Genomic DNA, 22,864 nt, shown 5'->3' with positions numbered 1-22,864 from the left:
TGATGTCACTCTCTAGGGAGTCGACACCGGAATGGATGGCTTATTTAGGGAATTACGTGATAATGTCAACACGCTGCAAGGTCGGTTGACGACATGAGACGGCCGACAAACAATTAGTACCGGTCCAGACGTCTCAAAAACACCGTCAGGGGTTTTAAAACGCCCGTTTACTTTAGTCGGTCGACACAGACACAGACAGGGACACTGAATCCAGTGTCGACGGTGAATAAACAAACGTATTCCTTATTAGGGCCACACGTTAAAGGCAATAAAGGAGGTGTTACATATTTCTGAGACTACAAGTACCACAAAAGAGGGTATTATGTGGGATGTGAAAAAACTACAGTAGTTTTTCCTGAATCAGATAAATTAAATAAAGTGTGTGATGATGCGTGGGTTCCCCCCGATAGAAAATTATGGGCGGTATACCCTTTCCCGCCAGAAGTTAGGGCGCGTTGGGAAACACCCCTTAGGATGGATAAGGCGCTCACACGCTTATCAAAACAAGTGGCGGTCCCGTCTATAGATAGGGCCGTCCTCAAGGACCAGCTGACAGGAGGCTGGAAAATATCATAAAAAGTATATACACACATACTGGTGTTATACTGCGACCAGCGATCGCCTCAGCCTGGATGTGCAGAGCTGGGGTGGCTTGGTCGGATTCCCTGACTAAAAATATTGATACCCTTGACAGGGACAGTATTTTATTGACTATAGAGCATTTAAAGGATGCATTTCTATATATGCGAGATGCACAGAGGGATATTTGCACTCTGGCATCAAGAGTAAATGCGATGTCCATATCTGCCAGAAGATGTTATGGACACGACAGTGGTCAGGTGATGCAGATTCCAAACGGCAAAAAGGTGTATTGCCGTATAAAGGAAGAGGAGTTTTTTGGGGTCGGTCCATCGGACCTGGTGGCCACGGCAACTGCTGGAAAATCCACCGTTTTTACCCTAAGTCACATCTCTGCAGAAAAAGACACCGTCTTTTCAACCTCAGTCTTTTCGTCCCTATAAGATCATATCTGCCCAGGGATAGAGGAAAGGGAAGAAGACTGCAGCAGGCAGCCCATTCCCAGGAACAGAAGCGCTCCACCGCTTCTGACAAGTTCTCAGCATGGCGCTGAGACCGTACAGGACCCCTGGATCCTACAAGTAGTATCCCAGGGGTACAGATTGGAATGTAGAGACGTTTCCTCTTCGCAGGCTCCTGAAGTCTGCTTTACCAAGGTCTCCCTCCGACAAGGAGGCAGTATGGGAAAAAATTCACAAGCTGTATTCCCAGCAGGTGATAATTAAATTACCCCTCCTACTACAAGGAAAAGGGGTATTATTCCACACTATATTGTGGTACTGAAGCCAGAAGGCTAGGTGAGACTTATTCTAAAAAAAAAAAATTTTTTTGAACACTTACAAAGGTTCAAATCAAGATGGAGTCACTCAGAGCAGTGATAACGAACCAGGAAGAAGGGGACTATATAGTGTCCGGGGACATCAGGGATGCTTACCTCTATGTCCCAAATTTGCCCTTCTCACTAAGGGTACCTCAGGTTCGTGGTGCAGAACTGTCACTATCAGTTTTAGACGCTGCCGTTTGGATTGTCCACGGCACCCCGGGTCTTTACCAAGGTAATGGCCGAAATGATGATTCTTCTTCGAAGAAAAGGCGTCTTAATTATCCCTTACTTGGACGTTCTCCTGATAAGGGCATAGTCCAGGGAACAGTTGGAGGTCGGAGTAGCACTATCTCGGATACTGCTACAACAGCACGGGTGGATTCTAAATATTCCAAAATCGCAGCTGATCCCGACGACACGTCTGCTGTGCCTAGGGATGATTCTGGACACAGTCCAGAAAAAGGTGTTTCTCCCGGAAGAGAAAGCCAGGGAGTTATCCGAGCTAGTCAGGAACCTCCTAAAAACAGTGCATCATTGCACAAGGGTCCTGGTAAAAATGGTGGCTTCCTACGAAGCAATTCCATTCGGCAGATTTCACGCAAGAACTTTTCAGTGGGATCTGCTGGACAAATGGTCCGGATCGCATCTTCAGATGCATCAGCGGATAACCCTATATCCAAGGACAAGGGTGTCTCTCCTGTGGTGGTTATAGAGTGCCCATCTTCTAGAGGGCCGCAGATTTGGCATTCAGGATTGGATGCTGGTGACCACGGAGCCCAGCCCGAGAGGCTGGGGAGCAGTCACACAAGGAAAAAATTTCCAGGGAGTGTGATCAAGTCTGGAGACTTTTCTCCACATAAATATACTGGAGCTAAGGGTAAATTTATAATACTCTAAGCTTAGCAAGACCTCTGCTTCAAGGTCAGCCGGTATTGATCCAGTGGGAAAAACATCACGGCAGTCGCCCACGTAAACAGACAGGGCGACACAAGAAGCAGGAGGGCAATGGCAAAAACTGCAAGGACTTTTCGCTGGGCGGAAAATCATGTGATAGCACTGTCAGCAGTGTTTCATCCCGGGAATGGAAACTGGGAAGCAGACTTCCTCAGCAGGCACGACCTCCACCCGGGAGAGTGGAAACTTCATCGGGAAGTTTTTTCCACATGATTGTAAACCGTTGGGAAATACCAAAGGTGGACATGATGGCGTCCCGTCTGAACAAAAAAAACGGGACAGGTATTGCGCCAGGTCAAGAGACCCTCAGGCAATAGCTGTGGACGTTCTGGTAACACCGTGGGTGTACCAGTCGGTGTATGTGTTCCCTCCTCTGCTTCTCATACCTAAGGTGCTGAGAATTATAAGACGTAGAGGAGTAAGAACTATACTCATGGCTCCGGATTGGCCAAGAAGGACTTGGTACCCGGAACTTCAAGAGATGCTTACAGAGGTTTTATGGCCTCTGCCGCTAAGAAGGGACTTGCTTCAGCAAGTACCATGTCTGTTCCAAGACTTCCCGCAGCTGCGTTTGTCGGCATGGCGGTGGAACGCCGGATCCTAAGGGAAAAAGGCATTCCGGAAGAGGTCATTCCTACCCTGGTCAAAGCCAGAAAGGAGGTGACCGCACAACATTATCACCACATGTGGCGAAAATATGTTGCGTGGTGTGAGGCCAGGAAGGCCCCACAAAGAAATTTCAACTCGGTCGTTTCCTGCATTTCCTGAAAACAGGAGTGTCTATGGGCCTCAAATTGGGGTCCATTAAGGTTCAAATTTCGGCCCTGTCGATTTTCTTCCAGAAAGAATTGGCTTCAGTTCCTGAAGTCCAGAATTTTGTCAAGGGAGTATTGCATATACAACCCCCTTTTGTGCCTCCAGTGGCACTGTGGGATCTCAACGTAGTTCTGGGATTCCTCAAATCACATTGGTTTAAAACCAGTCAAATCTGTGGATTTGAAGCATCTCACATGTAAAGTGACCATGATCTTGGCCCTGGCCTGGACCAGGCGAGTGTCAAATTGGTGGTTTTTTCTCAAAAAAGCCCATATCTGTTTGTCCATTCGGACAGGGCAGAGCTGCGGACTCGTCCCCAGTTCTCTCCCTAAGGTGGTGTCAGTGTTTCACCTGAACCAGCTTATTGTGGTGCCTTGCACCTACTAGGGACTTGGAGGACTCCAAGTTGCTAGATGTTGTCAGGGCCCTGAAAATATGTTCCAGGACGGCTGGAGTCAGGAAAACTGACTTGCTGTTATCCTGTATGCACCCAACAAACTGCGTGCTTTTGCTTCTAAGCAGACTATTGCTAGTTGGATGTGTAATACAATTCAGCTTGCACATTCTGTGGCAGGCCTGCCACAGCCAAAATATGTAAATGCCCATTCCACAAGGAAGGTGGGCTCATCTTGGGTCTCGGCTTTTACAACTTTGCCGAGCGGTTATTTAGTCTGGGGCAAACACGTTTGTAAAATCCTACAAATTTGATACCCTGGCTAAGGAGGACCTGGAGTTCTCTCATTCGGTGCTGCAGAGTCATCCGCACTCTCCCGCCCGTTTGGGAGCTTTGGTATTATCCCCATGGTCCTTTCAGGAACCCCAGCATCCACTAGGACGATAGAGAAAATAAGAATTTACTTACCGATAATTCTATTTCTCGGAGTCCGTAGTGGATGCTGGGCGCCCATCCCAAGTGCGGATTATCTGCAATACTTGTACATAGTTACAAAAATCGGGTTATTATTGTTGTGAGCCATCTTTTCAGAGGCTCCGCTGTTATCATACTGTTAACTGGGTTCAGATCACAGGTTGTACAGTGTGGCTGGTATGAGTCTTACCCGGGATTCAAAATCCTTCCTTATTATGTACGCTCGTCCGGGCACAGTATCTAACTGGCTTGGAGGAGGGTCATAGGGGGAGGAGCCAGTGCACACCACCTGATCCTAAAGCTTTACTTTTTGTGCCCTGTCTCCTGCGGAGCCGCTATTCCCCATGGTCCTTTCAGGAACCCCAGCATCCACTACGGACTCTGAGAAATAGAATTATCGGTAAGTAAATTCTTATTATATATAGATTATAAAATCCAGTGATTATACATAGTCTGTTCTGTTTAATATGTTGGCGCTATTTAACTAAAGGTTACTAACAGTTACTCTGGGGTCACCTCTGGCATGCATAATAGTTTACCTTAGGGCAGAGGCTCCCAAACTGTGTGCCGTGGCTCCCTGGGGTGCCTCGGGACACTTGCAGGGGTGCCCTGGGTTGGTGGTCCAGGACCAATTCAAATTATTCATGGTCAATATTATAGTCAAAACCAGTGCTGGTGGCTGCCAGTCATAAAATATGTGGTCAAACAGAAGCAAATCTTGTCCCTCACCACACAACTGACCTTAAGGATGACATATAAACGTGATCTACTTAATGTAATATTTCTTTCTAAATTTCTCAATAAGAAATTTTTGGCCTAGGGGTGCCGTGAAAAAAATTCTGATATTCTAGGGCGCCGTGATTCAAAAAAGCTTGGAATCCACTGCCTTAGGGGGCAAGTTTTGTATATCCTTATAATACACACATTTTAACATTTTTTAATATTAATATTAGTACCTTGTTCCCCAGTACTAGTCACGCATTTCACACTAGCGGTTGTATTATTCTGTATACAGTTATACATTGGGGAATGTAGGGTCCTTGAAGGAGGAAGGGGGTACCCAGAATTGCGCCCATGGCAGTTCCACCAAAATGTTGTAGTCATTTACAATGAGCTTCCTATTTGTGGCACATCCCAACAACTGAGAATGCACATGTTGAATCTCCTCACACTTACATACGCATATATATATATATATTACAGTTACAATTAAATCTTTCAACATAGACCCCTTACAACTTGTCAACTATAAATCTGAGGCTTAACTGAGGAATACATTGTCTGTATTAAGGTGATGGATATTTTCACATACAATTAGGCTACTTTAAACCTAACTAGCTGCAAACTGCAGCTCAGATCAGTCCATAAAGGCTTCAAATCCGGATTAACATTTGATGGGGCGTTAAATGTGATGTTACAGTGGCAGCTGGCTGTGTATATGGTCATTGGTGTCTGTCAGACCCTGACATTCCGTCCCAGCTCCGAAAGGCTGTATCTTTTTTGTGTGATTATAGATGTGTATGTTCGAGTGTGCAAAGTTATTTTTCTTTTTCTTTCTTTTTTTTTTTAAACATCATTAGTTTTCATTGAACAATATGCACACACAGAACAATACAAACCACAACTATTGGGCATATCCCAGTGAACAATCTTTTCTCGTAAGACATTTTGAGTGCTACTGTAGATGTAGTAACTTAATCAGGCACATATGCTGAGTCTAAGATCCCTTCTAATGGAATCACTTTATGAAGATAAACCATTGAATGCACATGGGCATGTGGGGCTGTGATTAGACTCCAGGGGGTAAATTTACTAAGGTGGGAGTTTTCTTTTAGAACCGGTGATGTTGCTTATAGCAACCAATCAGATTCTACTTAACATTTATCTAGCTGCTTCTAGGAGATAATAGATAGAATCTGATTGGTTGCTATAGGCAACATCACCAATTCTCTGTTTTAGTAAATTTACCCTGTAGTCTCTGGTAAAACATTACATCCCATGTTCACATTTAGGGGGAGAGTTATCATAGTTTGGAGAGAGATAAAGTGGAGAGAGGTAAATTACTATCCAATCAGCTCCTAACTGCTATGTTATAGCGTGTGTGTGTGTGTGTGTGTGTGTGTGTGTGTGTGTGTGTGTGTGTGTGTGTGTGTGTGAAAGATGGCATTTATGAGTGAATCGGTTGGTAGTTTATCTCTCTCTGCTCTATCTCTCTCCAAGCTTTGGTAAATCTCCCCCTAAGAGAGGTTAGAGACAGGCACAGCATGGGTCATTACTTGCCAACTGGGACTAATCAATGGTGGCTGACTCGCCCGTAAAGTAGGGGTCTGGGTCATATCTACAGTAAAACAGAGTCTGTGACTGATTGAGAGCAGGTGAGGTTACCTGGGACATGTCGCCAGTTTGCACCGGCCGCCCAGTCTGGGTATTAAGTAATATAATGGATTGCACCGATAAAAAGTTTGCACCTGACCTAGGGATATTTATTAAAAATTGTTTACACAGACAGCTGTGCAAATAAAGAAGTTCTGTATCTCATATATGTCAGAAAACAAATTGTCCCTTATTACAGGGATTTAGAAGCACCCCCCCCTGTCATCCTCCCCAATGTGATCTGGAGCATCAAGTACCTTCTGCAGCTTAGAATCGACGTCCACCACGTTCCGTTCCACCTGGTCGGCATTTTTCTGGAGTCGGTCGATGAGCTCGGACAGTTCCTTGTTGGAGACCCTGTAAGGAGAGAGAGAAGGAGAACTGACATCAGACAGGCACAACATAGTCCTCACTCAGCAGCCAGAGCTTCCAGCTCTCGCCCACCCCTCTGGGTTCCCACCCCTGGGCCGGCTGTGCTCCAGAACACAGCTGTGTGCCAAGGGAGAGCATGGACAGGGCACCTTGCCAGCTCATTAGCTGGTGACTCATCCGGTCTTTTGTATTGCTTTCCAAACTATGCGTGTTCCAAAGCCAAGGGATCAGGCTGGAGCAACGTGCATGTGTCCCAGCCCAGCTCTGCACAATGAGCTGTTTACCTATTACACAGGACTCTCCGTCCTTAGAGCTTCCCATGAGAAAAGTGGCTATTTATTATTGATGCCGTCCGCTGTATCCCATCATATGCAATGAAAGCTGTTACTGATTATTTTTACTCATCCCAATGCCATTTGTAGAGAAGCTACACATACAGCAAACAATCAGCTGCAGAGGTGGCAGACAGCTTATCATCTCACAAGCTGTGTGGCTTGTGAGAGTGACTGGCCCCAAGAGCTTACGATCTAAAGGAATGGCTGTTGCTCCATCGTTGTCAGGCTGGCACAGCAACAAGTAAATTATGTTGTTGTCCCTGACTGCGGTAAATAATATAATTAGGGGGATGTGGAGTTAATAATTGAATTCCACCCTTTCTATTCTCTCTATCCTCCTACGCAGAGGAATAATGTCTCCAGCCTGTGTCGAAGCCATGTGACATACATGTGCTGCTTCCCTGCCTGGCATGATGAAACAATGTAAGGCATAGCCAGGCCTGAACTGGCCCACAGGGGTACAGGGAAAACCACCGGTGGGCCCCACTGCCTGGGGGCCCCACCTCCTGCTCTAAGGATCAGGTTCCAGACTGTGCACTTGAATTACACATTATACATATGTTACCATATACTGTACTATGGTGTATTTTCTACAGTGCATCATACCTCCCAACTTTCTTTACTTGTGGAGCGGGACACTCGCGCGCTCCCGAAAAGGGGGCGTGTCCTATGGAAAGGGGGCGTAGCGGGAGGACCCGCGATCGTGAGCCACGCCCCCGTTTTCGTCACTGAGGGGGCATGCCCAGCGCTCTGTGAGCCGCTGGCATGCTCCCTCTCCCTCTGACTCCACTGAATAGACGCTGTGCGCATGCGCACAGCGTCTATTCACCGCTGCTCTGCTAAGCAGAGCAGCGATTGACAGAGCCTCCCAACTGACCCCCCCACCGCGGGACACTGTGGCCCGCGGGTGGGACAGCGGGACAGTCCCCAAAAAATGGGACTGTCCCGCGAAAATCGGGACAGTTGGGAGGTATGGTGCATTGCTGTTATTAATCTGTTATTAATCTGGCACATTATCATGCATGCAGTAGCTGAATTTACAGTACATATTTATGAAGGGGCCCAGACATTGCACTCTCTAATGGTTAGTCAAACCAATGAGGTGTCAGGCCACACACCCTCAGCAGACTGACCACACCCCTAAACATGGGCCCCTACCACTGCATTCCCCCGGTGGGCCCAACATGCCCCAGTTCGACACTGGGCACAGCTAGCACTACCAGTAGCAAGAGCCTCAATTATAGCACCCATGGCATGGACACATATAACAGAATGCACAGTACACCTATATTACTGACCACCTTCCATGCTCCTGGGCGTGTCTCAGGGAATAATGGGTGGAGCTACTGTAATAGTAGAAGGGGCCATAGATCACTCCGGCACACAATTTAAAAAGTTTAAAGTGCAATTTGATGACATGCGAGTTATGGCTAAGGCGCGGTGTGTTTTTACCAAATTCGCTGCTACATTTAAAGCACTGGGGGCCCTTCATATTTTGCTATGTGGCCCACAAAGTATGTGGCACCTGCCTGTATCTCTACATAGTATAAAATAAAGTCTCTGGTAGGGCTAATCTCGAGAAACCACTGAACGGTTTTTGTTGCAGTTTTCATCATTCTATAGAGCATTTGTCAAAGAAGGTTTAGGTGTATGAAACATTCATCTATGACAAAAGGGAGCTGTGCAGTGATGATTTTAGTAAAGCAAGTCAGCTCACGTGTGAAGCCAGGGTGGGGCGCTAGTATGTGTATGTATGTATTTATAATATATATAAAGCAACCAGTTGGTCCACACTCGCGTAATTGAAAATCACTTGCCAGGGTGCCATTCAATGAAGGAAACCCTGTGGTCACCATGCCAATATATCTGTATTAAGTGGGAGCACTCACCAGTCTTCTTATATGCAGATTTTTAATTAGATCATCATATCATGGCAGTTCACGTCAACGTTTCAGTCCTAATGTGGACCTTGGTCAAAATCCAAGATCTTGACCAAGGTCCACATTAGGACCGAAACGTTGATGTGAACTGCCATGATATGATGATCTAATTGAAAATCTGCATATAAGAAGACAGCTGAGTGCTTCCATTTTATATATATATATATATATATATATATATATATATATATATATATATATATAGGAGTCCAGTGCGGGATTAACAACAGGGTGACAGTGGGCGGCCCTCCACGGGCTGCCACGTATATATTAGAGATGAGCGGGTTCGGTTTCTTTGAATCCGAACCCGCACGAACTTCACTTTTTTTTTCACGGGTCCGAGCGACTCGGATCTTCCCGCCTTGCTCGGTTAACCCGAGCGCGCCCGAACGTCATCATGACGCTGTCGGATTCTCGCGAGACTCGGATTCTATATAAGGAGCCGCGCGTCGCCGCCATTTTCACACGTGCATTGAGATTGATAGGGAGAGGACGTGGCTGGCGTCCTCTCCATTAGAATAGATTAGAAGAGAGAGAGAGAGAGAGAGATTGTGCAGACAGAGTTTACCACAGTGACCAGTGCAGTTGTTGTTAAGTTAACTTTTATTTAATATATCCGTTCTCTGCTATATCCGTTCTCTGCCTGAAAAAAACGATACACAGCAGTCACACAGTGTGACTCAGTCTGTGTGCACTCAGCTCAGCCCAGTGTGCTGCACATCAATGTATAAAAGCTTATAATAATTGTGGGGGAGACTGGGGAGCACTGCAGGTTGTTATAGCAGGAGCCAGGAGTACATAATATTATATTAATTTAAAATTAAACAGTGCACACTTTTGCTGCAGGAGTGCCACTGCCAGTGTGACTAGTGGTGACCAGTGCCTGACCACCAGTATAGTAGTATATTGTTGTATACTATCTCTTTATCAACCAGTCTATATTAGCAGCAGACACAGTACAGTGCGGTAGTTCACGGCTGTGGCTACCTCTGTGTCGGCAGTCGGCACTCGGCAGGCAGTCCGTCCATCCATAATTGTATAATTATATACCACCTAACCGTGGTTTTTTTTTCATTCTTTATACCGTCATAGTGTCATACTAGTTGTTACGAGTATACTACTATCTCTTTATCAACCAGTGTACAGTGCGGTAGTTCACGGCTGTGGCTACCTCTGTGTCGGCAGTCGGCAGGCAGTCCGTCCATCCATAATTGTATTATAATATATACCACCTAACCGTGGTTTTTTTTTCATTCTTTATACCGTCATAGTCAGTCATACTAGTTGTTACGAGTATACTACTATCTCTTTATCAACCAGTGTACAGTGCGGTAGTTCACGGCTGTGGCTACCTCTGTGTCGGCACTCGGCAGGCAGTCCGTCCATCCATAATTGTATTATAATATATACCACCTAACCGTGGTTTTTTTTTCATTCTTTATACCGTCATAGTCAGTCATACTAGTTGTTACGAGTATACTACTATCTCTTTATCAACCAGTGTACAGTGCGGTAGTTCACGGCTGTGGCTACCTCTGTGTCGGCACTCGGCAGCCCGTCCATAATTGTATATACCAGTGACCTAACCGTGGTTTTTTTTTCTTTCTTTATACATACATACTAGTTACGAGTATACTATCTCTTTATCAACCAGTCTATATATTAGCAGCAGACACAGTACAGTGCGGTAGTTCACGGCTGTGGCTACCTCTGTGTCGGCACTCGGCAGCCCGTCCATAATTGTATATACCACCTAACCGTGGTTTTTTTTTCTTTCTTTATACATACATACTAGTTACGAGTATACTATCTCTTTATCAACCAGTCTATATATTAGCAGCAGACACAGTACAGTGCGGTAGTTCACGGCTGTGGCTACCTCTGTGTCGGCACTCGGCAGCCCGTCCATAATTGTATATACCAGTGACCTAACCGTGGTTTTTTTTTCTTTCTTTATACATACATACTAGTTACGAGTATACTATCTCTTTATCAACCAGTCTATATATTAGCAGCAGACACAGTACAGTGCGGTAGTTCACGGCTGTGGCTACCTCTGTGTCGGCACTCGGCAGCCCGTCCATAATTGTATATACCAGTGACCTAACCGTGGTTTTTTTTTCTTTCTTTATACATACATACTAGTTACGAGTATACTATCTCTTTATCAACCAGTCTATATATTAGCAGCAGACACAGTACAGTGCGGTAGTTCACGGCTGTGGCTACCTCTGTGTCGGCACTCGGCAGCCCGTCCATAATTGTATATACCACCTAACCGTGGTTTTTTTTTCTTTCTTTATACATACATACTAGTTACGAGTATACTATCTCTTTATCAACCAGTCTATATATTAGCAGCAGACACAGTACAGTGCGGTAGTTCACGGCTGTGGCTACCTCTGTGTCGGCACTCGGCAGCCCGTCCATAATTGTATACTAGTATCCAATCCATCCATCTCCATTGTTTACCTGAGGTGCCTTTTAGTTGTGCCTATTAAAATATGGAGAACAAAAATGCCACTCCTAGATGGGCCCGGTGTTTGTGTCGGCCACTAGGGTCGCTAATCTTACTCACACAGCTACCTCATTGCGCCTCTTTTTTTCTTTGCGTCATGTGCTGTTTGGGGAGGGTTTTTTGGAAGGGACATCCTGCGTGACACTGCAGTGCCACTCCTAGATGGGCCCGGTGTTTGTGTCGGCCACTAGGGTCGCTTATCTTACTCACACAGCGACCTCGGTGCAAATTTTAGGACTAAAAATAATATTGTGAGGTGTGAGGTATTCAGAATAGACTGAAAATGAGTGTAAATTATGGTTTTTGAGGTTAATAATACTTTGGGATCAAAATGACCCCCAAATTCTATGATTTAAGCTGTTTTTTTAGTGTTTTTGGAAAAAAACACCCGAATCCAAAACACACCCGAATCCGACAAAAATAATTCGGTGAGGTTTTGCCAAAACGCGTTCGAACCCAAAACACGGCCGCGGAACCGAACCCAAAACCAAAACACAAAACCCGAAAAATTTCAGGCGCTCATCTCTAGTATATATACATTACCAGCATGGGAGGAGGCATGTGTTACTGTGGCATATGTTAAAGGGGGTTTCTGTGTGGTATAATGTGAACTGGGGGCACCACAATGAGTTTATCACATTTGTGGTGCTGGGAGTAATTACACATTATACTTTTTTATAACATCACCAGTGTTTGTGGGCCCCCACAAGTTAGTTGCCCTGAGATCCCCACAAACATTAATCCGACCCTGGGGTAGTTGGTAGGCCACTCTCCTGGAATCCCATCTGATCTGATCTTCCTGTAAAGTGGGCAGCAGTGCTGTACCAGGGCACTTCTGCAGTCTGGGTGTGATTGAGTGATCCAGGGACTGAGGCAATAGGCACCTCATGCCTCATCAATGTCACTAGTTCCTGCATTCTAATGTTGCAGAATGATTCAGCATGTAGTGTAGTATTCAGTATAGACGCATAGACCAATGTATGGAGAGGTTTCTGTGTAGGGTTTATATTTCATGTTAGACCAATTTATCCTGTTCCTTTAGTCTTCTCAATAATCATTTCTGCAATTCCACCCAACCCTATAAATCACACCCCGGCTGACACCAGTATCTGTGGAATGCATTGATCAGTCTTGTTTGCTACAGCCTTGTGTCCTCCTAAATTTTGTACAGCATCTGTAATCCAAAGGGCACCTGTCACATACACAAAGTGGATGAAGCCAATTTGAAGATGCAGCAAACTTAATGAGAGTGCCGTGACAGAATGGGTAGAGAATACTGGGGCTGTGGGGCAATGCCATGTTTGAGAATATATCCCATTCATTCACTAGAAACTAGATATCGCTAATTGATGCAGTGCTCCAGTGAGGTCCAGTGTCGGCCTGAGGTAAAAGGGGCAGGGGAAGCAGTGGCCGATCTATGGAGAAGACGTAACCGTGTAAGATTGCGTAGCCAGGCCACAGACTGTGTGACTAGCACTTAACTGCCCACTTCCCAACAATCTCCATCCCACACCCATGTATGTGTAGGGAATAGGTCAGCACCCTCGGACAGCTGCGACCAGGAGGCATTCCCCGTTATCCCAGTGGGCCAATACAATACTGGTGATTTTGCCACTGTCTAGTAAATTGATAGCCCACAAAACATGTTTGTCTTGAATTAATTTTACACTCGTTCCCTACTGCATGTAGAATCTCGACAATACCTGTATGCAGGGCTGCCATCAAAAAGTGTTAGGCCCAGGACTGACAAAATAGGCAGGCCCCCTTCCACCCAAACTACAAGGCTCCCATGCTGGATGTCTCGGGATCTGGACGGCGGGGAGGGGGGTGATTTATTCCATTAGCCACTGCTCCGCTCCTTTCAAGCGGCTTCCTGTTTGCGTTCCAAATTCTGGGAGCACTGCAGTTGGCCCGGCAAACTTTTGGATTAGCCCGGGTCGGCGAGCAGTGTGAGCTGGGGGGCCCCCCTCTCTGTCTGGGCCCAGGACTCCAGTCCCGGCAGTCCCCCCCTGATGGCAGCCCTGCTTATAAGAAAATCATTTATAACTGCCATGCCACGTAATAATAATATTTAGGTTGAAAGACTATTACATTACATGTTATATGTCATGAAAAATATATATATATATATATAAATATTATTTACCTTTAACAATAATAATTATTATTATTATTTAAAAAAAAAACAACATTCAAAGCTGTTCTGGGATTTTTGGCTGAAGTGTCCACTGTTCACCTTTGGCAGTTTATATAGACTTGGCAAGGACTCAGGGATTTGACAGATGTCCAATCTCAGATCAAGGAAACAGAACTAAATTCTTACTCATGCGCCAGGAATGTTTATGGGGAAATCACTGTAGATAAAGGGTGTTTAAACACATGAAACTGGGCATCAGAGAGCTCAACGTTAACAGGGCATTTGGTGCAACTAGACAGCATTCCTCCCTAGCTATCCTAAATAATTGATATGCATCACATAACAGATCCCTCACTGTATATTATAAGACTATTACAGCCAGCAGAACGTTTTCTTCGTGTTCAGTTATTATTTTGTTTTTTGTTTTTTTTTAAGAAAAAAAAAATCAGAAGATAATTAATGGCTGGTTAAAATGCTTTAATGAGCACTACAATGCGTCCGCATACTGGTGTAGGCATTGTACCGTCGATGTACTGTGCTGGCGGTTTTAGGTGTGGGCTAGCAAGGTGTCCGCTAGGGGCGCTGCGGCCTGAGGACGCGGCTGCATTCACCCCAGCAGCGCCATCTGATTTGCATATGGCCCCCTGTTGCCTGCACCGTTGGCCACCTCCCACTTCCCGAACCCCACCCCGCTCTGGCCGCATACCGCTACTGATTTCCAAGCAGCTTTGCCTCTGGTGAGAGGACTAGGGGACTAATTCAGAGTTGATCGCCGCAGCAAATTTGTTAGCAGATGGGCAAAACCATGTGCACTGCAGGAGGGGCAGATATAACATGTGCAGAGAGAGTTAGATTTGGGTGCTGTGTGTTCAAATTCAAACTGAAATCTAAATGGCAGTGTAAAAATAAAGCAGCCAGTATTTACCCTGCACAGAAACAAAATAACCCACCCAAATCTAACTCTCTCTGCAAATGTTTTATCTGCCACACCTGCACTGCACATGGTTTTGCCCAACTGCTAACAAATTTGTTGCTGCAATCACCTCTGAATTACCCCCTAAATCCGATGCGGCTGTGGGACTCCCAAGGACATCAAAGGAGAGGAGGTACCTTGCCGGGGGACCTACTGCTTCATTGCTTCATCGGGAGCCGGGGAACCAATTACTGCATCCCGAGAGCTCGTGAATGATGGTGACACAGGCAGCGGATGACACTCTCACTCACTCACTCACTCTCTCTCAAGTGGCTCTACCTGGCATAATGTGTATAAAGGGCTCTACCTAGCATAATGTGTATAAAAGGCTCTACCTGGTGCAATGTGTATAAGGGTCTCTAGCTGGCGCAATGAGCATAAGTACAGTAGCTCTACCTGGCGCAATGTGTATAAGGGGCTCTACCTGGCGCAACATGTATAAGGGGCTCTACATGGCTTCATTTGTATAATGGGCTCTGCTCTTCTGTGATGTAATGCGTGTAAGGGACTCTAACATGGCATAATGTGTACAAGGGGTACTACCAGTAGCGGATCTTGCCACGGGCAAGCAGGACTTTTGCCCGGGGCGCCGCCTTCCGGAGGGCGCAGGGTGCCATCCGGAGGGCGCCGCACCAGGGCAAGATCTGCTGCTGCTGTGTGCCCCCCGCTGCCCCTCTGCTGCTGCTGGCCGCTGTCCCCCCGCTGCCGCTGTGAAGGGAAACTAGACGGGTACGCGTCTAGTTTCCCTTCGTGGAGAGGTCCTTTACTGTGCGGTGCGCGATGACGTCATCGCGCACCGCACAGCAAAGGTCCTCTCCACGAAGGGAACTAGAAGCTACGTGTCTAGTTTCCCTTCGTGGAGAGGACCTTTGCTGTGCGGTGCGCGATGACGTCATCGCGCACCGCACATCATTTCAGTCTGTACAGGGGGCGTAAATTACCACGCCCCCTGTACGAAGCAACGCCCCTATTGCTGCCCAGGGCGCACAGAGCGCCAGAACCGGCCCTGGGTACTACTGTGTGGTGTAATGCGTGTAAGGGACTCTAACATAGTATTATGTGTATAAGGGGCACTACTGTGTGGTGTAATGTGACTGACGGACACTCCTGTGTGGTGTAATGTGAATTGGTACTATTCTGTGGCCACATCCCTTTCCCATGAAGCCACGACCCTATATTTTTGCCTTGTGCCTTCCGTGCACTGTCCCTGTTTTTAATGGGGTGGGGGGAGAAACACAGGAAACATTCGCCCTCAGCGCTACAAGTTCTAGAACCGGCCATGATACTTGGTGTCGACACACCATGACCGCATAGCTTTATCAGAATGATAAGACTTTACTTCAGTAAATTTGTAAAAATGACTCCTGGCACCTTCTAGGATATTTTTGGACTCGTACGTGAAACTCTTTGCTGTTCTAGTTACTGAATTTTATAACATGTGGTTAAATCCATCATTTCATTGACAGATATTTCCCTGTTCTGCTATTACAATTGGAAGAGAAACAGATAAACCTCATTGAGTACAGCATGTGAGATAATAGAGGGCAGCCGGAGGGGGGCTGTTTACAGAAGGATAGTCAGACAGCGTGGGTGTGACGCTGACACCACAGAATACAAACACCCAACTGCAAATCGTTTCAGATTAAAGGCAAAACTAATGAGCGGTTGTGGAGTTCAGACGTAAATTAATAATGAAACAACATCTGTATCATTCTAATAATATTATTACTGGTGAAAGAGAATCGAGATTTCCCAAACCTAAAACATCAAAAATGCCGCATAAAAAACATAAACATACAACATAAAACAAAGACTTAGAAGGAAGCATGTGGACAATATATATATATATATATATATATATATATATATATGTAGTGTGATATCATCTCCCCCATCATAAATAGCCCCGAAAATACATTGAAAATGGTGAAAATGGCTGCAATTTGTAGGTATAAGGGATGTTACTTTTTGGAGCTTGACCCTCTTAAAAGAGGCTCCATGAAGTGGACCCATTACATAGTGGAGGCAGCCATTTTGTGGGTTAACCAGTTATCAATAGTAACTAGCACTATGACACAGAGGTATGATCCACACAGTGGTCAGCACTCCCAATTTTGTTTTTTCTTATTTAGTCTATTAAAACGCACGTAATTACACCAAGAAATCATTACTAAATGGGAGATAGGTAGGTTACCTCACAAAGAAGTCATAATTTCCGCTGGGCAATTCCAATTTGTGGCTGCACTAATGTGTATTGTGTACTGATTTGGGGTGTGCAGCCACCGAACAAAAGCATAAAAGCTGACTGTATGCTGAAGTGAAACAACATAGGGTAAAATGACAATGAGGAACGCAGACTAAATACCTTGGCCTATTACCCTCTGCAGTGCCGCAACGGTTTTATTGAAAGGCCTTAGATACCAGTACTTGCCGAAACCTGTAATAATCTGCAGAACAGAGGGACATGAGAGACGGTTTCAAAATTGCTGCAGGGAGCACATTTTAATACACGTTACAAAACACACAGAAAAAGAAAATTATCTGAGGAATTTCTAGCCTCCTTTAAGGTTTACACATCCTTGAAGCTGCTCTTTGGCTGTTCCAGTCTTCTCCAGGCCGGTAAATCAGGCTGGAAACGGTTGCTACCTGCCCTGGGTGGCAGTATCTCCAATAGAGAATAATAATAATAATAATTTCTGAGGTATAAAGCTATTGTGAGGGCCACCCGATTTTCGGGAGCCTCCCGGCCGTCCGGGGAGAGCAGGCAAGTATGCACATATGTATTGTAACGGGATGTAGTTATGTGACCGGCAGTCAGGGGCACGCCGGTCACAATGCAGACGCCTACATCCCGCCCCCTCAAAATCTAGACAGTCGGCACACCGACTAACAGGGACTATTCCCACTCGTGGATGTCCACGACACCCAGAGTGGGAATAGAACCTGTGGTGAGCCACCGAACCCGCAGGGGGCTTCCTTGTGCTCCCCCTCCGCCCACCCTTCCCCGCCAGCATTCTAATCCCTTGGATCGCAGGCATTGGTATGGTGACCGGAGGGATCATAAGCGCTGGTCAACCATACCCAACCCATTGTAACATGTACTATATGTCTGCACAATTGGAGGAATCAATAGTAGGGATGGCCATCAACCATTGATGGTTAGCAACCAAAGTGGTTTTAGTGGATGGGACAGTGTCGGAGCCACGTGGATGCCACGTTTTTACAAAGGTTCCAATGTTCCTCTCATAGCTCCGGTTGAAAATCTGATGGAGGTGTAGTGGGGAAGGGGGGAAGGGGGGGGGGGGGTGCACGCAATCTCCGTAACTGGTTCCCCCTCTCCACCATCCACCACCAGTGTAAAAGGGCAATGATAGTGTGTGGGTGGCCTACACCTCTATTTACAATAAACATGGCACAGCTGGCATGTATCAACATATGTAGCTAGGACAAGGAAAACTGCACCAAAATCTGTGGGTTGAAGTGAGTGAGAGCAGTATAACGTTACCTCAGGTGGGATAATATCTCGCCTTTACTAGATGAGCCCCTCAGTTGTCATGAGCGATGGATAAGCTAATTAATGGACAGTATCACTGTCAGGGCTGCTCTGGAGGTGATTTTAAAGCTCAGCGATGGAATTGTGTCATCTACAGCAGGTTGGGACCTGCTCAGCACATTATGCTATAAATATTCAGGACTATACCTGCTAATACTCCATCGGAAAGATTGTCAGGTATTAATGGTACTGCCCTTCGGGTTCCACAATTACTCACAAATTATTACTGCATTATTTTGTTGTTTGCCTCATTAAAGGCAATTTAAGCAACAAATATACATTCAATGTACGTACTGTCTGTCCCGATCTTATCAGTTTACTAATTATAAATACTCTGCTTTCTTTTATTCCTCGGTCATTTAATTTTCTTATGTCGCCATCTGGTCATGTTGTGGTTTAGTTACAGAGTCGGTCAGGGCCTTTTTCACACAGTTAGTGGGGCAGCCCCCACACACAATAGCTCCTCATTTTGTCAAGGTCCCCATGTCTCTGCCTATAAGGAACACTACGGTAGCATTCTTCCGTCAGTGTACTATATTTCACACCACACAGGTTTATCTCTGAGAGAATGGGTGCACAAATATTTGCCGTCTGCTGAGAGACCTTGTCACGCTGTAGACTCTCAATTATTGATAGAGGCTTTTCATATTATACAATATGCCTTTAATACAGTCTACGGGGCTTATGCATCAGTGCGTGGAGAGAGATTGGGGGACATTTACTAAGCAGTGATAAGAGCAGAGAAGTGAGCCAGTGGAGAAGTTGCCCATGGCAACCAATCAGAACTGAAGTAACATCTCTAATTTGCATACTATAAAATGATACAGAGCTGCTGATTGGTTGATGGGGCCACTTCTCCACTGGCTCACTTCTCCGCTCTTATAACTGCTTAGTAAATGTCCTCCAAAGCACCAACCAACCAGCTGATAACTGTCAGTTTTCAATCACAGCCTTGGCATGGCAGTTAGGAGCTGATTGTCTGGTACTTTATCTCTCTCCACTTAGGCTTAGTAAATAGACCCCTGTAACCCTAACATCAGCATTCAGCTCTATTATCACAAGAAAATACACTTTTCAATGTCAGTGCCATTCTATATCCCAAGTGAAAAGTAACCTATTATAAATGTTTATACTCACAGTATTCCTGCTCCTGATTAATTGGAGTCGTATTGAGTATATTTACTAAAGTGCAGGTTTAAAGAAGTAGAGATGTTGCCCATAACAAATCAGATTCTACTTATCGTTTATGTATCACCTATTAGAACAAAATAGCAAGAATCTGGTTGCTATATGGGAAACATCTCTACGTCTGTAAACCCACACTTTAGTAAATATACAGCTTAAAGGGGCTGCCCATCTCTGGCTGTGGAGGAGGCTTCACCAACCATATCCCACACTCTGACACACTGGCAACCCCTCTTGTGCCCAGTTCTTCTAGGACCCTCCAGTACGTGACATAGGGGCTGACGCAGCGTTAGAAGCAGAATATGCACATATTGGGGTCTATTCATGAAGCAGTGAAAAGAGTGGAGAAGTGAGCCTGTGGAGAAGTTACCCATGGTAACCAACCAGCTGCTCCGTACAATTGTATAGCATGCAAATGATAAATGTTACTTCAATGCCGATTGGTTGCCATGGGCGACTTCTCCACTGGCTCACTTCTCCACACTTTTCACTCCTTCATGAATAGATGCCCATTATGCCAAAGCAGTAAGGTACGCAGTGCAAACTCACTGAAAATACGCCAGGCAATTGAGTGTACACTCAGAGCCGCATCAGCCCTGTCATTTGTGACGATAGGGTGTCACCTGCAGGGTGGGAGGGATCTTATGCAGGGACTGAATACTGCCCCCTCCTGATTGGACGAATACAATAGCACCAGGACCATGCAATATTGAACAAACAGAGGGGGCCTGTCCTAGGGACTCCCACCAATGTATGAGTGCAAAGGAAAAGGGATATGAACCACCCCAAAGAAAGAGCGTTAGTTAAACAGCATGACTGGTGACCTCATGTTTTGGGGGCTGATTTACATAGAGTAATGCAAATCCATCTGAACATTTACATGGAAACAAATCTTTCCTTATAAGAAGTACTGAGACTGAGGCCGCACTGCTAGGCCCAGCATGATATATATAATACACAATACAGGTGGCAGGGAAGGGACGTCTGTCATCTACAACCTGGAGGGTGCACAGGACTGCAGCTTGCTTGACTGGGCGTTGGTTGGGAGATCAAAAAAATAAAGTTCATTAATGCAGGTCTGAGCTGTGTCGGAGAAGCGCTCTACAGCCTTTCATATAAAACCAGTTTCCTTTCATTCTGACACTCCTTTGTATTGTAGAGAAAACACGACAGTGTGTGTCACTTGTATCAGTCACCGCTGAGAGCACCCTCGCTGCTTGCTCCAAACTAAGGCTCCCATTTACCAAGCCTCGGAGAGTGAGAAATTGCACGGTGATAAAGCACCAATCAATCAGCTCCTAACTGCCATGTCACAGGCTGTGTTTGAAAAATGACAGAAGCTGATTGGCTGGTATTTTATCAACGCACTACTTATCACTCTCCAAAGCTTGATAAATCTGGGCCTACAGCTGGGCACACACTAGGCGATATTTTGGACGGATTGCCGATTTCTAACGGATTGGGACAACAAATCGTCCAGTGTGTAGTCACTAGTGCGCGCTCCCAAGGGTTGTTCGTCGCATAGGTGTATATACTATTTACAAGTCAGATGTAAAGCTAGTACCCAGCTTTACATTGTCTGCACCCCTCTGCCCCGAAGTTACAAAATAGGGCCATCAATTTACACTGCTAGTCTTATATAAATAAATATATATAATTGATTTATTAGTTATATTTAACTGGTAGTAGTAGTAATAATAATAATAATAATTACAAATCCCCGCTGGCATTCGGCCCAGCAATAATCACACAATATGCACAGCGGGAGCTGCCTTGCTGGACTTAGGAGCAGGGCCGGTTCTTGGGCGCTGTGCGCGCCGGGCGACAATAGGGGGCGTGGCTTTGTACAGGGGGCGTGGTCATTTACGCCCCCTGTACAGACTGAAATGATGTGCGGTGCGCGATGACGTCATCGCGCACCGCACAGTAAAGGACCTCTCCACGAAGGGAAACTAGACGCGTACGCGTCTAGTTTCCCTTCACAGCGGCAGCGGGGGGCAGGCGGCCAGCGGGGGGCACAGTAGCAGCGGATCTTGCCCTGGTGCGGCGCCCTCCGGAAGGCGGCGCCCCGGGCAAAAGTCCTGCTTGCCCGTGGCAAGATCCGCTACTGCTTAGGAGCCACGTACAGTATATGTCATTTGTGAAGCACTTCTTCAAAGTGTAAGCAGTTGGTAGGAAAGGGACCAGAGCTCTCACTATGTCAGCAGTAATACAGTACACACAATGCTCTGCAAACCACAGGCCTGAAGAAACAAGTAATATTGTTATTACAGCCACAACAATGGGCGACAACAGGCCCCTCGTGTTCACATTATTGTGGGACATGCCAAGCTGGCTGGAAGACCAGCGAATAAGCACACATTGATTGACAGCCTGAGGTACACTGATGTCCCCACAAATTGTGGTGTGTGCAGGACACTAAGGGGTCTATTCATGAACCAATGAAAAGTGTGGAGAAGTGAGCCAGTAGAGAAGTTGCCCATGGCAACCAATCAGTGTTGAGGTAACATTTATAAAATGCATTCTGTAAAATGATACGCAGCAGCTGATTGGTTGCCATGGGCAACTTCTCCACTGGCTCACTTCTCCACACTTTTCACTGCTTCATGAATAGACCCCAAACGTTTGTTTCAGATCTAGTTGCAGACGCTGGCAGCGCCCAAAAGAGCAGGAGCAGCTCCGTGTGACTTATCTCAGTGGTTTATGGTGGTCATTCCGAGTTGTTCGCTCGCTAGCAGTTTTTAGCAGCCGTGCAAACGCAATGCCGCCTCCCACTGGGAGTGTATTTTAGCTTAGCAGAAGTGCGAACGAAATGATCTCATAGTGGTGGCAAACTTTTTTTGTGGTGTCTCAAAACCTACTCAGCGCTTGCGATCACTTCAGACTGTTCAGTTCCTGTTTTGACGTCACGAACACACCCTGCGTTCGCCCAGCCATGACTACGTTTTTTCAGCCACGTCTGCGTTTTTCTGAACACTCCCTGAAAACGGTCAGTTGACACCCAGTAACGCCCACTTCATGTCAATCACTCTGCGGTCAGCAGTGCGACTGAAATGCTTCGCTAGACCTTGTGTGAAACTACATCGTTCGTTGTAATAGTACAACGCGCATGCGCATTGCGCCGCATACGCATGCGCAGAAGTGCCTTTTTTTGCCTCAGCGCTGCACAGCGAATGAAAGCAGCTAGCGATCAACTCGGAATGACCCCCTATGTTACTTATTAGCAGGAATCCTAGCTTTCCATCACAACAGTCGCCATCTGCCCCTATTGTCACAGATTTTGAAGGTTGTTTGTTTTTTTAAATTATTATTATTAGTTTTCTTTTTTATTTTTTTATTTTTTTTTCTGAAAGTTCATACAAGTTTTAATTATGCATGTTTGATTGTTAATTTATGTTTGTGTCCTCCACAAATAACATTAAAAAAAAATAATATTAA

At 45.8% G+C, this 22,864-nt stretch overlaps 1 protein-coding gene across 1 annotated transcript in view; it reads right to left on the bottom strand.

Annotated features, from left to right (window-relative positions):
• PPL (periplakin) overlaps positions 1–22,864 on the bottom strand; it is a 119,929-nt gene that overhangs the window by 33,460 nt on the left and 63,605 nt on the right. The window contains exon 2 of the mRNA XM_063935028.1: positions 6,671–6,770. Coding sequence (XP_063791098.1) covers positions 6,671–6,770 — 100 coding nt within the window. The remainder of the gene's footprint in view (positions 1–6,670; positions 6,771–22,864) is intronic.

The sequence above is a fragment of the Pseudophryne corroboree genome, chromosome 7 (assembly GCF_028390025.1).
Source record: "Pseudophryne corroboree isolate aPseCor3 chromosome 7, aPseCor3.hap2, whole genome shotgun sequence".
Lineage (NCBI taxonomy): Eukaryota > Metazoa > Chordata > Amphibia > Anura > Myobatrachidae > Pseudophryne > Pseudophryne corroboree.
This window is presented reverse-complemented; position numbering and strand designations above follow the sequence as displayed.